The following is an 18768-nucleotide window of genomic DNA, read 5'->3' as shown; positions in this document are numbered from 1 at the left end:
ACAGCCAAATATGACATGTAGTCCTTTGGAAGTCGTATAATTACATTATTATTCTCTTCAAGAAGTTGCCCATTTTGAGCTATAAACCATAACTTTCATAAAAACTACACTAAACAATGTCTTTATTTACACTGGTTCAAGTCCTCTCAGCACTACGGAGAGTTTTTAGCATCTTTTAGCTCATTTTTATTTTATTTTATGGCTCATAAAACCTGCTAGCAACTAGCTAGTAAACAAAGCGGAGCATTTAGAAAGCTACAACCCCAGACTAAGTATTAGACTTACATTTTTCAGGTGACCAGACACAGGACTCCATGTCTGCTGGGTGTGTGAATCGGCAACTGCTAACACGTTAGCCATAGCTAAATGTGAATTTAGCTAACTGTAGCTAAGTTGTTGTGCACTGAGCAATGCTGCTGACTTTTTGACTCTCCTGTACCGGTGCTACCGTACAGTATGAGCTCATCACGGATACATATCTCTGTGGTTGTACCGCAGGAGTAAAACAGGAAGGAAACATACCCTGTGTGCTGCTGCAGGTCCTTTTCACAGCAGCCATCTTGACACGTCACAGCAGGGCAAACACAGGTGGAATTAATTAAGGGAGGTCCCATTCTATTTAGTGCATCGCAGCCATCCCAGTGTGCCACGGCATGCACACAGCAGGCCCTGGCACACCTAAATGGAACAGGGCCATCATTATTGTTATTAACACCTGTATTAACCCTGAGGTGAAAAGGAGCTATTGCTACTTGTTCAGCAGTCCCACTTTGACTGAACTCCGTAATTGTTAACAAAGAGACTATAAAATACTTGTTGAGTATTTGAATGGTTAATGATTTTCTTTGTTGGGTTCTTATACTCTATTTGTCTTGTCTTTACCCTGTTTACCCTGATGCTTCAGTGACCTTACGTTTCAGCAGGGATCAGTAAAGTGTCTCGTTATTATCTCATCTTAAATGAAATATCTCCCCACAGACACTCTTACAAGGTTTATTATGAGGAGCTGCAATTTGCTTTATTGGCGTAATCATTTATCCTCAGCCCACCTCCTCTACTTCAACCTCACACATTCATTTCCTTCATTTACCAGAATGCCTTTCAGCAGCTCTCAGAGAAGTGTGTAGATGGTTGAGTTGATGTCTCTACCCTCCCTGTTTGATTTGTATGCAGCGAGGGGAGTCCAACCAAAGCTTGAGGGATTAAGGATAGACTCGTGAGTCCAACTGAAGCAAAAGGTTTACAGTTCCAGAATGATGTCATTGGTTGTTGAACTCTGATCCCAGTTATCTAGAGGAATCAGACTATAAGCCAAATATATCACTAAGAGCAGTTTTTTAAGCAGTGTTTAGCGTTTATGATTTTCAAGAGGACCACGGTTCATGTCCTATGTTTTGGGATGGAGGCAGTAACAAAGCTGTGCAGCAGACTTCTGGTTTGTATTGCAAGTAATCTGCGCAGTGTACTGTACTTTTATATGTAACTAACTTTACTGGTACTAATGTGATATCTGCTTGATAGTCATTTTTGTGTTCATAGTCAGTTTTGGTTGGAAAAATAAGCAAATTAAATATGTTAAATTGGGCTTTAGGAAATTGCAAAATACATTTCGACTGAAGTTTTGTATACCAATCAATTAACTGACTGATTAATCGAGAAAATAATTGGCAGGTTAATTGATTATGAAGATAAACATTAGTTGCAGCCCTAATGTAAATTTGAGTGGACCAAGAACAGACCCCTGTGGAGCCCCCTTTCTAATGGCAACAGGTCTTGATTGTGCTAAATCAAGCCTCGTTGCTATCAGTAATGGGGGTTCACAGGCTAATAAACCATATCTGAAAAACAATCAAATACCAGCATATGCAAATTAATCATGTTTCTACAACTACAGAATATTGTCCACATGCTCTGGAAGCTAAACGTTACCGCATTTCGGGACTAAATCACTTTGTGTACACCTCTGGAGAGAATTAGCTTACCTCCCATGGGAATTTACTATTATGTGCTTCCCACTATACACATGATGACTCACTTTCTAGACACACTGGGAGACCCAGCAGTCAGTGGAGATCAGATGACAGCCACACGACTCCAGTCACTGGCGTTGTACTTCCTATACCTCGCCTTCATTAGAACACAACAGGTCATCTGAGACGGAGGAGAGTCAGTCTGGTCTACATTGCACGCACAGGTGTCTTTTAAGGTGCAGCCGTGGTAAAGACATGCAAATAGGTTTCATTTTTGGAATGCAGCTGGAGCTAATCCCTTAATTGTCAATGTGTGAGTTAATCTTTTACTAAGTAGCAACCACTTAATGCTCAATTTTGTGGGACTTCTCTCTACTGTGAGAAAGATCAAAACAACAAATCAGTTAATTCCAGGAAAAGCCCTGAGAGTGTGTTACAGTGCACTGTGCAGCGATTCGGAACCCAGAGAAGGATTAAATCTTCATGCCTTCGGGATGGAAGGCGAGAGTGGAAGCTGTGAGATCATCCCGGGTCGGGTAGTTGGCTTGTTTGACTTGGGGCTTCGCCTGCGGTGTTCTTTAAACAGAGCAGACAGACGGGGATGCCATCTGCTCCCCTGACCGGTTCGCAGCACCTCCTCCCTCGCCTGAGGCGGAAAAAATGACTTCTTCACATTCATCACAGCTGGCGGCAGCAGTATACCCTCTGGTTTAAAGGGGGGCAATGAAACATGGTCAAAGATGGAGCTGCGGTGTGTTGGCAAGCTAGATGCTCTGTTGAGAAATTAAATGGTTGCATGGGTCTTTGACACTGGGTTGACACTCTTGAAAAATCTAATTTACCGTGGTTTAGTGGAGAAAATAACCCATTCAATCTGGCAACAAAGTCCAGTATAAATAGGCTTTTTTGGATTTTCTTGGTTTCCCAAGAAAAGTTTTGGCACCTTTGGGGGTCTCTGCATTGGCTCTTGTTGGTCTCAAGTAAGTAAATTCTTCTTCCATTAAAGGTTTTACTGCCCTATTTCCACATAAATTGTGCACAGTAAAAGTAATATTTTGTCAATATCCAAAATAAAGAAAAAATACTATTATATGTGGCTGTTAGGGCATTCATGTTGAAATGACAGTGTTCACACAGCGATTTGTAAGGCCCTCTGCTTCTATTCCGCCATCGAATACCTGTAGTCTGCTGTCAATGCCAAGTCTGCCATCTGGTGTTCACTACCTGGAAACACACCGTGTAATTATAAAAGTAAGGGTGATGTCATTCTCTCAGGATGTTCCATTAAAGCTGGTTTGTGAATAAAACAGCAGGTTTCTGTCTGACGGACAGCAGCACTGGAGCTCATTAGTGTTGCAACAAACCATTAAAAATGAAATCAGGAGCTATGAGGGCTTTAGAGTCGGACACTTTTATTCAAACCAGGGACCACGGTTCTGTTTATTTATCTTTCAGCCGTTTGGCTCTGTTCTTTTCAAGTGTCCCAATAATCCATGACAGTAGGATAGTTAGCCAGAATGTACCAAGACCTGAAACTGAAGCAGCTAAATCATATTTAGCCATCATTGAACGTAATATTTACGCCTGTGCTTTTCTACTGCGTGTCGAAATCCTAGAATGAAACTACACCAAAACCTCCAAGCTAATAAATGTTGCATTTATGCTTACAAACATCCTCCTTCATAAAGCTTTGTCTGGTTTTTACATCCAAAATGTTCCCCAAGTGATGCCAACTGGAGGACAATGCATCCTTCATGCGTTAATTACAGCAGAATGGAATAACATGAGTGGAAACATGCATGGCACAAAGTCTCAGCGAGGGATACAGGTGAGAAAATATACTCGCCAAGCAAGTAATCTGCTTTATGTACTTGGAAGACGAAATGGATTTTCGCAGATTTCCGTTTCAAATAAAGCGACATTTATGACTCCCAAGAAGAGACGCGTTGGCAGCAACTTGTACCTCTCGCTGCCATCATGCTTGTGAGGACTGCGCGGCGTGTTAGGCATCAGAGAAATCTCTATTTTTTATGTTGAGTCCTGTATCTATCATTTTAAGTATGTCATGCCAGCTGTAAACAAATGGCTGTTTTTGGTCAAAATGGAAATACCTGCAGCAGAAATGATGTCATTCACACCATGTATTTGTTCCCCTGAGGTAAAGAAACTCCCTCGACCCATCCCTTTGTCTCCCTCTCTCTCTCTTACACACACACACACACACACACACGGGTCTGTGGGTCACGGAGCAGCCAGACGGCTGAGCCATTTATCTGGGTCCCTGGGGAAACAATTACACCCCACCAGGCTGCAGAACTGGACAGGGGCTGGGAATTAACGATGGGCTCATGACTCAAGCTGAGGCGAAAACTTACAGTGAAAGGATGGTGTCACTGACCAAGAGCCCCGCTGGTTGTTGACACCATGGTGAATTACATTAATTGTTCCCAGAATCACTTCATCCCAGTTCTCTTGCAAAACAATACGCGTGGTATTCCAGCAGTATATATATATATATTCAGACACCACAGTGAACTTGTATGGTGATGTTATACAATAGAGCTATTCACTTAAAGAACACATTTAGGCTACAAAATCAAGCGTATTAACATACATACATGCCACACCACAGGGCCCTCATACGATCCATGTATATTCATTTTCTATAGACACTTTGTGGCATGTGTGTAAAACTAATTATGAATTATAAAACTGCCTTCCGCAGTATAGCCTTACTTGAATTACCAAGAAAAGAGGACACAACTCAACACGCAATATCATTCGATTTAATTAACCTGCCACTTCCTTGAGAATTAATTAAGGGCAGATCAAAACATCACCAACGTGTACAAACAAGATAACATTTAGCATTCAGCATCCAGCATGCCCCTCGTCGGTCATGCAACGTTCGTGGATGCGTTAGATTTGGGTCACTTGAGAGTGACTTTACTCCACTGTCTCTTTACAGCTGAATCCCGCATGTTGCACCTTTAAGGTACATGTAACCTTTTTTTTTTTCGTACAATAACGCTAACCTGAACCCATAATGTCATAACTCGTATGATATTAAACTATTAAACTTCTTCCTGTGATGCACTTTGCAATATTCATGAGATCCAACACAGCTGTCTCCTCTTCCCCCCCCCCCGAATGTTTCTGTGTTACTCAATCGCTTGCTTATGAAGGCTGCGATACGCGTAAATAATAAAATAATTATTGAACTATAACAAGTTCTGTCGTCAGACCATTTCAACAGAACTGCATTGCTAGGCAACAGCTTGGGTCCATGTTTACTTCCTTTCAGCTAAAAAAGAGATATATTCCCTGCACTGCAACAGGAAATAAACTGGGACACACAGTAACAATAATAAAAGTCCAAACTGATGTGAAATTGTGTAGTTTAAAAGAACTTATAAAAGCACTTCTTTTTTGATACGTCTTCTAACCACTACGTTTATTAACACAGCTTTAGATATTCGTTGACTTTAAAATGAACATACTTAACAATTCATTTATAAAGCAGTTAGGACCAGATACATCGCGGACATGCTGCTGACATTAATAATCAATACTAAGCACATGGTACTTTGGCTTTTTAAGGATCTGTGCAGGTGTGCAGGAAAACATCATGTGACATTGTAAGAAAGTTGTCACGCAGCAGATGTCAGTCTGTAAACTCTGTAAAGTTAAACAGTCTGTAAACACTGTCAACTCATTTACTAGCTACAAATGACACACTGCAGGTCCCTTTAATTTAAGGGAGCAATACGAGACAGATACGGCGATTAGTCCGTCTGTTTAGGTCTTTTATCCTGCACACATAAAGCACCGACACAACAGTATGTTTAGTCAATTATTTATGACAGGATACTGTGTGTGGAGATGTGGAGTCTTAACAATCCACAGTGTACAGACGGTTGCAGTGTCCTCTAATAACCTTAAGAGCTGCACCAGCACCCACTTTGAAAGGGTGCTAATAGGAGAGAATAGCCATTAGCGGGGCTATTTACACATGTTCTTTCATCTCGAAATAATGAGGACATTTGATGTATCCTATAATAAATATAATGGCGCGGTCGAACCATAACCACGCGGGCCTGCTAGACGGTGGTTTTCATGACTAACTTTCAGCCCCATTGTTCAAATTTCCAACGTGCGCCGTGTTCTCTCTCGCACTGTGAAAAAGCAGACCTCTTCCAGCTTTTCCCCTCATGCTTCAGCGTTAGAAGCTGCCACATCCCAGCCCCCCCCCCCCCACAACCCCTCTAGCTGCCTCCTCCTCCTCACCCCCCCCCCCACGCACACACTCTCCCTCCCTCTCGTGGCCCGTTGCCATGGAAGCTGATTGGGAGGATCAGTCTGTCTCTCCAGCACATTGCCACTCCATCCTTGCCAGGAGAAAACAAGGCAATTCAGAGCAAAGCACCCCCCCCCCCCCCCCCAAAAAAAAAGCCCCTCCCGAACAGCAAGTGAAGGTCAGCTATTAGTTATTGACAATAACGACAAACCACAATTATTCAGTTTTCGTCAGTTTTCAACAATGCTAACTTCTGATGTTTATTTTGCCCTCATGGTCACTCGAGTGGCTTTCACCCTGACAGCTTCGGTACTTTTTAATTACCATTTCACTAGTAAATGAAGCTCCTCCCTGCAGACAGACAGACAGACAGACAGACAGACAGACAGACAGACAGAGGTGCGTTTCAGACCCCCATATTGTGGACTCTTCTTTGATTAGCACAATAGGCCATAACAACTAGGTTTATTGTTATGGTTTATTTGTGTTAACTCATCATAAATGCACCCATTACGCGAGCAGTGCGGTGTGATTTTAGTAGGTCACAAAGCCGGAAAACTAATTGAAGAACTCAGTCCATGTTTCCCCACTTCCTCTGTGCTGCGATCGAAAAGGAAAAAAAGAAAATGTCTTCCTGACAGATGATTCACTTTAACACACACTCACACACTCTCTTTCTCTTTCTCTCTCTCTGTGTGTGTGTGTACAGTAGACTGCACACAAACTCAAGGCTAAGGCTCTCGGTAGCTTTATTTCTAATATTTTTCAGCCAAGCTCGACTATAATGGGTAGATGGAACATTCAGGGTCTAGCTATTGCTATAGCAACAATGTTTAGGGGCTCGTGGGTGAGGGTGGGGCGGTGGACCGCATCATTTTGAAAATAATTCATATTCATAGTAATCTCCCAAAGCTCTATGTATAAAATAACAAGTGTTCCAGTTTTTTAGTGACTGATTTAGATCTGGGTTTATTTGCATTGCTGAACAACCATGTGCTTTTTTTTTTTATGTCTCCGGCTTCCACTGGTAACCCCGTGTTTAACGCCACATTGCTTTGAATTGTGGGTAATTCCTTGAGGAATGCCAGCAGGAATGCGGACTTACGGAAAAGTGTCCATAAAGGACTCAAAATGTCTGACACTGGGACATCTATGCACCCCAACCTCCTCCTTACTCCTACAGACTTTGATTGGACTTATTTGCGATGCGTCAAAAACTAATTTAATCCGGAAGAAACATTTTTTAGTAGAGCTGAAGCTGACCGGAACGTCATCCGTTTGTAAATCGAGTTAATTGACTGATCGATGGGTTAATGGCTTTTAGTTTATCCGGCGAGTGCTGCTGTTAAAGAACACACAGCGCTTGTGTTGACTAAATCTCTGTTGAACACAGTGTACACAGACACTTTGCAGTTGTACGTGTGCGTCTTTGAGCTGTGCATGTACGAACAGAGGCAGTGAGTCATCACGCATGGGCAACAAAATCAGCTTTTTCGCATTTTAGTCAATTACACCTCTCATGCTGCCCCCCCCAAAAAAGCTTAGCATTCAAACAGTTAGCATTTGGGTGGTAAATTGTGTTTTTTTAATTGACTTCTATCTGCATGCATGTCTGACCGGTTTGTCCCCCTGTGTGCTGTGTATGAAATGTCACACACCACCCACCAGCTTCACAACCATACAATCCTCGTAAAAAATATCCATTTTGATGAAGTGACATGTTGGTAATTCGTTAAGAATGAAAATAAAGCTAGCGTTAGCAGAGTAGCACAAAAAGTGCCATCTCATCTTTTGACTCTTGTAGAATTAAATGGCGTTTGGTGAGGTTAAGCACATCTTAAATCATTTAAATCACGTGTGGGAAATTGTAAATGAATTCATTACATTGATTTCAATGTCAATGTTTTAGTATACATAGTATATATGATGTATCATAGATGTACTGACAGACACCTAGGCAACAAAACTATTGTTTTAGGTTAAGGCAACACAACTACCTTGTTAGGTTTAGGCAACACATCTAGCTGGTTTAGGTTTAGGCAACAAAACTATTGGTTTAAGTTGAGACAACTAGATTACTGATTTAGGTTTAGGCAAGAAAACTACTGGGTTTTTATCTTTCCATCCCTGCGATCAATTTAAATTTCAAATTAGCTTTACGGAAACTAAAAGAAAAAAACCATATCCCCCTCAGATGATTATGTTGTAACTGTGGGAAATATTGCTTATATATTGCTGTCAATAATTATACTGTGGAAAAGAGGTGTTTCACACAGCAGAATCCACACTCTTCCACCCCCACCCCATCACAGGCACCGCTACCCCCCCCCCCCCCCCCCCCCCTCTCCCTCCCTCCCTCCCTCCCATCTCGAAGGGCTTGCTTCACCTCAGACAAGCTCCAGCGCTCCAGCCGGCAGCAGCGTCGAGCTAACAAGTCTTTGTGAGGAGAGAGAGAGAGAGAGAGAGAGAGAGAGAGAGAGAGAGAGAGAGAGAGAGAGAGAGAGAGAGAGGGAGAGAGGGAGAGAGAGGAAGTAGTGGTGTGGGAGGGGGGGGGGAGAGAATCAGACAGTGAGAGGCTTGACAGTGTGAGCATAGGATGAGGGTGCATAGGGAGAACGCATAAGGTAGTGACAGAGGCAGAGGTGTTCAGTGTTGCACAATAGTGCCAGAGGCTGCTGGGAAGCGAGAGAGAGAGAGAGAGAGAGGGAGAGAGAGGGGGAGAGAGAGAGAGAAAGCAGGCATCATGGCAGCGCTCACTGCATCATCACGACACATGGGGATGTTTGGCTGCTGCTGCTGGTGAAGCCACTGTGTGATGCGGAGGAGAGAGTCGAGGACTTCCTGGAAACCAAAAAAGGCACGCCGAGGAAACAGGTCAGTGGCGGTCAGACACACTCACAGAGAGACAATTTCTTTTTTTTTGCTTTTGTTGCATGCAGCAGCGCAGAGACCTCGTCACGTTACCGGGTGATGCCGATCTACATTTGTCAATGAGAATTCCCCTGTCGGGTGTTCGGGATGGGGGGCATGGGGAGTGGGAGGTGTGCGCGTGCACGAGGACACGTGAGCAGGCTTGTGCGTGTGTGTGTGTGTGTGTGTGTGTAGTTTGCGTGTGTGTGTAAAGAGGCATGGGCAGCACAGGAAACTCTCCTGGATCCAAGAAAAAAAAAACTGCAACACCCTCTGTGCCATCAAACACACAGAGAGATGTTACATTGTGTTCAGTCTATTTTGTCCTGACTACTGTTTGGATAGAGAGTAACAAGAAAGGGAACTAATTATGAAAAAGAAGGAAAAAAAAAAATATTTGAGGATGAGGATGAGGATGAGGATGGCATACTTGTATTGCAGTAAGAGGAAGGAGACAAAGCCTGTCAGAGAGGAAAAGCTTGGCCCAGCATTCAGCTCTGCTGCATATGATGTAATCCTCTACCAGTCAGCTCAACAGTTTATTTTTTACAAATTATAAATGTACATATCAACAAAGTTGCAGAGGGCTTAACCGGTGTGCAAATCACCTCTTATCAGAAGTGTCGCCTCTCTTTCAATTTTCCACAAAAGCGACCGATACGAAATATCAAGTTAATGAAAACCTTAATGAGCGCGACACTTCATTTGACTTGAGTCTTTTTTTTTTTTTTTACTTTTTAGAATCACAAAGTTTGGCAAAGTCTAGCATACATACTCTATTCACCCACAGTACAGGTTTGTTGCTGTTGACTGAGCTCATCCGAGTAGTTCTTTTGAAAACTTTGTTACGTTTGACTCTGCGCATGGAAGCAGTATTCCAAAAACATGACATTTAAATACTTCACTGGTAATTTCACCTCCTTTCCGCCGATTGCTTGGCGTCAATGCTTTGAGAGTTCAATACATAATAAAAGAAATGGGCTGAAGATAAAGGAGTACTTTGAGACACTGTCAAAAAACATGTTTGATTTCTAAGAATTATGTTTTTGGAAAATCCTTTGTCACCACATTAAAGTTTTTCTTTCTGAATTAGTCACACGTGCACTTTTTGTGGTCACACATTTGACAGCGGAGTATCTGACAGAATAAGGTGCTAATGTGGAGTCAATTCCACAGTTTTCCATGTGCTACGGAGTTTCACACAATCAACTTCATGGATGCGATCTACCTGTTATAAAAACAGTTTTTTAGGCCATTTTAGGGGCAGAAGAAACAATTTGTGAAGGCAACATTGACAAGAGTTACAGAGCAACATTATCATTCATTTAGAGTCATGTTTCTGTCCTGAAGAATCACACTCTTTTAGCTCTGTTTTTGTTCTCCACCGACTCCTATTATTCATTTATAAATGATTGCGGTTGTTCTTGCCGTTATTATTATTATTAGTATTATCGTTACTCTGGCTGTGGTCACCCATGAACCTCACCCTTGTCCTCTGTGCAGGTGCGACCAGTGAGAGGGGCCACATGATGAGTGGGATCCTGAAGAGGAAGCTGGAGGAGGGCCCGCCCCCTTACCTGTCCCTGCAGGGCTCCGATGACGAGGTTTCCTGCAGCGACAGCGGCAACAGCAGCGATAGTCTCAACCACCCCGTCCCCTCTGGGCTGCTGGACTGTAAGATCACATTACCACACTGCTTCTGTCAGCGGCTCCAGCTAGTTAGAAATGTTTTGGTACAGTGAGAAGCACCGGAAACACTTCTTAACCGGGACATTGAGAGGGAGAAATTGTTCAAAATTGGGCAGAATAAAAAGAAATAGACAGAGAATTTGCTTCCGAACCAAGTACTTTTGTTTTCTGAATATAACCGTGTACTTTTGTAACCTAAACCTAACAAAGTAGTTTTGTAGTGTTTTCTTTTTGCAATGTTAATCATGTGTTTCAAACAGTTTAAAGCTGCACCTGTTATCTGGGGAAAAACATATGTCCCTTTAAGTTTAGTTGTACAGGAACTTCATTTTGTAGGACACACAGTTCATTCAATTCAAGCTCTACGCTGACGACGCTCAGCTATTTAACACCAAAAGACCCCGTTCTTATTTTTTGTTTTGCATGTTTCCACCTGTCTGTCTCAGCTACTCTCCAGCCGCAGTCGAAGCGACTGCGGGGCCGCAACGTGCACTTCGAGAGCGTGACGGTCTACTACTTCAACCGCCGGCAGGGCTTCACCAGCGTGCCCACGCAGGGCGGCAGCACCTTGGGGATGTCGCCGCGTCACAGCGGGGTGAAGCGCTTCACCCTCAGGGAGTTCGCCGTGGAGCAGAAACGGAGCCATCGGATTATGTTGAGGGATCACCTCAAAGAGGAGAAACTCAACGCCATCAAGCTCAAAGTCAGTGGGACGACTCAGTAAAGCCTCATTTATTATATGTGTTTTTCAGGAGGTGAGGGCATTGATTCTATACATTCTGAATGTTTCGTAGCCAATCTTCAGCGGAGCGTGTCTCTCACATCTCATTACCCTGAGGGTCTAAATGTATGTATGTGTGGGCGTAAACATATGGTCCAAACTTACTTTTTTCTGTCCTCCAGCTGACTAAGAATGGCACCGTGCCATCCGTGGAGGCGGATACCCTGACGCTGGATGACATCTCCGAAGACGACCTGGATGTGGACAACACGGAGGTGGACGACTACTTCTTCCTCCAGCCCCTGACTACCAGGAGGCGGCGGTCCCTGCTGCGCGCCTCGGGGGTCCGGCGCCTCGACGTGGAGGAGAAGCACGAGCTGCGTGCCCTCCGCATGTCCCGGGAGGAGTGTGGGTGCCGCTGCCGGGGGATATGCGACCCGGAGACCTGTGCTTGCAGCCTGGCCGGCATTAAGTGCCAGGTAAATGGAACTGTGGTGAGGCCCATCTATAATACTAAAGTGTTGTTCATGTCTAACTATGCAGTAGAAGTCAAACTGAAAGCAGTATAAATACTGTATCTCTATATATATATATATATCCTTATTTATTAATAGTTTAATTAGTCCTTAGTTATTTACAACGTGTGTTCTTTTTGGGTAACAAAAGCAGTATTTCTTTACACAAAAAGTCTGGTCTACTCAAAATCCAATTAATCTTGAAAGCTTTTTAAGAATACAGTAATTAGTGCTATCTAACATTTCCCCAAGGTTCTTGTGCTGTAGTGCCCTCCCTCTGAAGTCTTCTATGCACAACACTTCACTTCGGGAAACCTGGTATTTTAAAAATGTTTTAAAAATAATGCTCATGCAGAGTCTGAGAGAAGCAGCCTTGTTTTAGGGAATATGCATATTTTCAAGGTTTGGGTGGATTTGCATAACCAAATAATGATAAGCCTTATGAATAAAGTAACCCCATAATTGAACAGGAACCATGGAAATCAATTAAATGGGAGTTAACTGAAGTTCTACTGCATTAAGGTGTGTAATTATATACATACACCATCCGCAGTGGACTCTGCAGTACCTCAACAAGCATGACCAGTTCTGATTGGCAGCGGAATTCACCTTTTCTGTCACTGCTGCTCTACACTGGTGCATCTTTTTTTTGTGTCCTCAGGTGGACCGCATGTCCTTCCCTTGCGGCTGCACCAAAGACGGCTGCAGCAACGACACGGGACGCCTGGAGTTCAACCCGGTCCGGGTGCGCACCCACTTCCTGCACACCATTATGAAGCTGGAGCTGGAAAAGAACCGCGAGGAGCAGCAGCAGCAGCAGCATCATCATCATCATCAGCAGCAGCAGCAGCCGGAGCAGCAGCTTGTAACCAATGGCAACGGTTACCATGGCGACTCCTCCTTGGTCCAGCAGCAGCAGCAGCCGAACCTGCAGTTCCCATTGATGAGTGGCACGCCGCACATTCCCATCATGCACCTCCAGAACACGAACACAGGCGACGCGGATTCACATCTAGACGAAGAGGAGGAAGAGGAGGAGGAGGAAGAGGAGGACGACGACGAGGCCTATGAGGAAGACGAGGACGGCAGCAGCGTTTGCAGCGGGCTGTCGGACTGCAGCACGCACAGCTTGGGAACGACCGACCCCGAGGACGAAGAGGAGGAAGAAGAGGACGAGGAGGACGAGGAGGACGATGAAGGGGAGGAGGAAGATGACGACGAGGAGGAAGATTGGGATTGCTCGTTGCACGGAACGAGTCCTCCGCCCTACTCTGTTCCACTTCCCTCCGTGCTGAGTTACTCCAACATGAGCCTCGGTATCCCCTTCCACAACACTCCCTCCATGCAGCATTATCAGATAGATAGTGAAAATGTCACCGTGGCCCCCACACTCCCCACAGTAGAGGCCGCGTTGGAGTCTGAAATAAACCCGAAACTCCGCCTCCAAGCAGAGCGGCCGAGCGCTCCCTGCCAGTTCACCGACCCCGCCGAGTCCCAGGCCCCCCAACCCTGCTCACGGGTAGACACCCGCGAGAGCCGCGCCGCCCCTGCTGGTGCGGCCGGCGACCAAAAGCCGCACTCGATAGACCTCCGGAACAATCCGGACCGCCATGAATCACAGACTGAGGCTCCGGCTGGGTCCGCGGAGCAAACAGGGGAGGACGTGATGGAGCCGATCAAGGAGCAACCAGGACTGCAAAAGCAAGGCGATCAAATCACAGACACGTCGTGCTTAGGCCGCACCTGATTTAGAGCGGGAATCGGTTCATGTTTGGAAAATCTTTATTCAAGAATTGCGCCCTTCAACCATCAGTTTGATTTATTCTTGATAAGTGCACTTCCAAAGAGGGAATGAGTCATGCAGACTTTGCAACAGAAGGCTGAAAGAGGTCCATCTAATTTGAACTCAATTTGTCTCCTTTCTAAGATTGTCGGTTGAATAAAATATAAAATGTTCATTGACGAAGCTCAATAAAACAGTGTTTCTGTACGGTGCTTGTAACTATATGGAGCATCATTTATGCCCTCTTCCGAAGTCTTTGATCATTACAGCATGTTTCCTGGTTGTGACTGGCATCTATGACGAATCAAGATTTCGAGGTGCTTGTATTCTTTCACTGTTTTTCACTTTGCTGGTGTCTCATCGTTGCTGCCTATGGTTCTTAAATGCCTGTCTGTATAGCATGTGTTCAGTTTACCTAAGATGTTTCGACACAAACTGTAAAATGATAAATGATGTCCCTGGCAAAACACTGGCATTTATATGAGTTCCTAGCATCACTTAAATCTGATCTAATTCATAGTAAATATCTTTTTCTGTTGCGTTTTGTGCGCACATTTTAGCCTCCCTAGCGGCGTCTCGTTTGGTCCAGACAGAATACATTTTAATAACGTTCGCCATGCCTTAAAGCAGCTTTAAATATTTTCATCTTATTATGGGATCACATGACTTGTGAAAGGAGTAACTAGTGAGAACCCATTAACAACCATCTCTCCACGGAGCATTTTAGCGTCTTTCGGGTCAGTGTTTTGATTTTTGGTTCACTCTCACAGCTTAGCCGCAGCTGTTTTCACGGAATAAAAGCTCTGAATAACCCGCTGTACACTACCCGTGCTTCAACCGGAAGACAGTTAGCGAGCCTACACTGACGTTAGCAAGCTAGCTGGTTATCAGAGTGGAGCATGTAGCAGCTAAAGAGACCGTATTTCCCTCAGGAATTGTTGGAGACCAAAATATCAGCTAAAAGGAGCGTGAATATTGGACGATCATCAGGTGGACAGAGATATGACTTGACACTGAATAATGCGATATTGTGCTTACACAGTAGCAAAAAATCTGTAAGTTTAACTTGCCATACGGTCAATATTTCACTTTTTCCAATACTTTATTTTATGGCCAAATTGAGTGCTGCAATAATAAGTCCTGAACCCCGGACATGAGTTAGCATTTTAGCACTCTCCGGTACCCCTGTCGAAGTTTTCTAGAATGGGTTTTTGGTGTGGTCTGTGGTGAACAAAAGCTTCAGAGAATTGAATGTCATAAAATAACACTGGTGTTCATTTGTGAAGAATAAAACATGCGAGTAACATAAACGTATGCTTGCCACAGATCTTATTTTCTACAGTATTCCAAAACCCAATGTAAAAATCCACTTGGCTTCTTGTCGAGGAGACCGTTGCGATGCTAACTTCCATGCAGAGCTCTATACCTCCAACACTAAGCTTTGTGCTCAGTGCTAAATAGCAAATGTTGAACGCCAAGTTAAAATAGCTAGCGACCGTTAACATCAACACGCTAGCGTTGCCATTGTGAGCGATTAGCCTTCAGCTAAGTTTGCGGTTTCAACCTGCTCATATGTAAATCAAACTGTAATCTGAACATGTACAAATGCTGCCAACAAGACACCCTGCCACTTGGAATAAACAACATACAATGCCAAATCATGACCTTCTACTGTAGACAGCTCCGCTTCATATAATCCGCCTGAGGACTTTGCTTGTCTGTGCATGTTTTCTTTATCATTTTACAGTCACGTGAAGAAGTTTTCAGATAAGTTAAGGCTTGTGTCAAAGTAACTAACGTTGTCTCTCAATACTGCCAATACTGGGGGCCAAAAATATGTCATGTTCTTTTTAATAAAGCAACTGTACAATGCCATGAGTGTGAATTAAAAAAAACAACTTTGTAACATCCATCTCACTTTAAAGGTTAATTCATTGTGTTGGTGGTTAGTTGTTTTACCCACAAGACAGAATCCACACACCCAGAGTATTCTATCTCTCTACCAGCAGATGGCATCTGTTGCCTAACAATCAACCTCATCTTGCTTGCCACTGACATCCTCCAACATGAAGGGGTTAAACCATTCTTTTCCCCTCTGACGTCAGTGAATTTGTTGATTACTGCCTCAGGACAATCTGTGACATGGGGTTTGTCTCGCCACATCTGTCCTCTGTCAGCGAACACAACACTATTTAGATTGTGTCTTTTCCTCCTCGCACGCAAATCCGGCTTCGAGGACATTTTGACGTCACATCTGTGGCTCTCTGGTTATCTGTCCCACTGCTGTTCTCCCATTCTCATGTACACCCCCCCCCCACCACCACCACCACCACTACCACCAACACCACCAACACCAGTTTGTTGCAGCTTGTCGCCTCTAGAGAGCACTGCCGAGTTAACAACGCTGTCATTGGCTGGCCTATTCATGTATAGAAATACTTTCATGGCTCATTGCTTAACCACACAACTGCAGCAGGTGCTGGGCCACAATAGAGACTAAATGTACATCCAGCAGTGATCCTCCGACAACAAGTGTGCGGTGCTGTTCATCATCATTGGAGCTCAGTGTGAAGATCATCGCTTGACCGCTCCCTCTCCTTAGAAAATCAAACCGGTAAGGTAAGCGTTGGGGGGGGGGGGGGGGGGGGGGGGGGGGGGCAGTTGGAGCTTGTGTTTTTATAGCCGGCAATGTATTGTGGGTAAGCAAGCTCAGAGACAGACTGATCAATCACAGGCAGGGAGCTGTAATGTTTGGTTGCCAGGCAACAGGGGGAGAGAAGCAGGGTGGGGGTGGTCTCGGCTTTTCACCTCCTTCTCCCTCCCAGTCTATCCCGACACCACCCGTCTCCTCCTCCCTCTGCGTGTCTGTCTGGCGCGCTGACACTAAACACCACTATGATGTGTTCTGAGCGAACGCTGAAGATGTGTAATGCTGAATATATTGTTTAAAATGTACCTTTAAAGGACAAATAGTTTGTTCCTCGAGCAATGTCCGACATATTTCCTCTGATCAAAGTCCAAACTTTATGTTATGCAGAAAACTGCACTTGAGCGTGACAGTTTACGGTTTGACAAATCCAACTCAAGGTCCACTTACTTTTTCTTCTTCCTGGGCTTTCAGTCGCATCGTGTGGCCTTCATCAGCCGCTCCGTTTGTAGCTTTGGTCATGTGGTACTAGATGAGCAGATACATGTCGGATGATGAAGGACAGGAGATGTTGGTGAAAGCTCCATTCTATCATCTGAAAGAAATCTAGTAAGGAGACCTTGAGTTTAGATTTAATTTTTGTAAACATTCAGTCCTATTTCCGAGGTCAAGAATAAACGTTGACGCTCAACCTGAGGGGCTCGGTGTCCATGTTTCTGCCAAGAACTAGTTATAGTGTGTCAGAAAAATACATATTTATCTGCTTATGAATAAAAAGTGTTTGTGACATGTTTCGGCATACTTTTCCCTTTACATACAATTTCTAATTTTGTAATATAACAACATGAGCTCTCACCTCACAATGAACGCATCCCGCTTGCAAAATACTCTTCCCAAAACAAGGTTTTTTTATTTTGGAAAATCTTTTTCTATTTTGTCGCCACATCTTTGGTAATAACAACAAAAAAAGTCACATTTCGCAAATTGATACATAAGTGTAACATGTACTTGAGCCACATGATCCAGATCACAGACTAACGAGCGGCCGTCACTCACAGGAGAACCTTTAAAATCAACGGAACAAAGCGAACGCCGGGGGAGAGGAAACGGAGAAAATAAGACAGGCGCTTACAAAAAATATGTCCTTTATTCTTTTGGCTTTTGAAATGATATGACCATATGAGCGGGACAGTAGTCACTTCTTGCATGCAGTTCACTAAAACACTACAAGCGCAATGAGAGATGGCTACTGATTGCTTCATGGTTTCTATCTACAGATATGGGGGGGGATATACATCGTCATGTGTTACAGTGCAGAAAATAAATTAAATCCGAAGACTGGAAAAATGCACTTATATCGACAATATAAATGTTATTTATAATCGGTGGAACATAAGCAACCCGCAGACCCCCAGTTACACACAAACATAAAGAGATAGACACTTACATTCTCCCTCGCACGTAGACGTACATCTCACACACACTTACATGTATGACCACACAAGGTGTTACATAGCAGGGGGGATAAAAAGTGCTCTTACATCAAATGTAAGTGTGATGCATACTGTGGGCCCAAATAGCTAGATTATGTACAAACCACTACATTAAAACCACTCGCTCCTCAATTGAAACAACATGAACGTCGCACAAATGTTTGTGATACCGTATATGGGATATATATATCGTGGTGGCGTAGCTTGAGGGCAGTTAGAAAGATTTTCTTTATATTTAAGAGGACGGGGGGGGGGCAATGCGTTGGAGGAGACACTGCGATACGGATGGACGGGTAGATATGAGAGTCACATTTAAAGGAATACTTTGGACATTTTAGGGAAAAGAGGCTTCTCTGCTTTCGTGTCCGTGCGTTAGCTAACAGCAAGGGTTAGCGGCAACTGTGCATTTCCTGTGAACGCAGAAGTTTATTTTGAAAAGACATTTAACGAGCCGAAGCGAAAGCTGGGTTTAGGGGTCGCAGTAGCGCGCAAGCCAAAAGTGATGTCATCACGTATTTAGCGTAAAGCGCGAAGTTACGAATGGTAACGCACCTCACAATCTGTGTCACGAGACAAATCATGACAAAGAGCCAATAACTTAAATTAAGAAGTAAAAAAAGAAATTAATTCGTACTTAAAATGTCTCGTGAATTTAAAAAGGCTAAAAAAAAATGTTTTTTAAATTATTTAAAAGCAGGATATTCCCCAAAATGTCAAACAATTTCTTGAAATGTCTCATCCCT

The 18768-nt window shown here is 43.8% G+C and overlaps 1 protein-coding gene across 1 annotated transcript; it reads left to right on the top strand.

Annotated features, from left to right (window-relative positions):
- Positions 1-10703: 10703 nt before the first annotated feature.
- LOC306715303 (uncharacterized protein) lies at positions 10704-13849 on the top strand (the record flags this gene model as incomplete). The annotated part of the gene is made up of 4 exons (XM_079185620.1): positions 10704-10851; positions 11313-11569; positions 11770-12081; positions 12764-13849. The coding sequence occupies 4 exons, from the start codon at positions 10704-10706 to the stop codon at positions 13847-13849; spliced, it is 1803 nt and encodes a 600-aa protein (XP_079041746.1).
- Between the last annotated feature and the right edge of the window lie 4919 nt (positions 13850-18768).

Source organism: Pholis gunnellus (genome assembly GCF_910591455.1).
Source record: "Pholis gunnellus genome assembly, chromosome: 24".
NCBI classification, from domain to species: Eukaryota; Metazoa; Chordata; class Actinopteri; order Perciformes; family Pholidae; genus Pholis; species Pholis gunnellus.
Note: the sequence above shows the minus strand (reverse complement) of the source record. Positions and strands in the feature narration are given on the sequence as shown.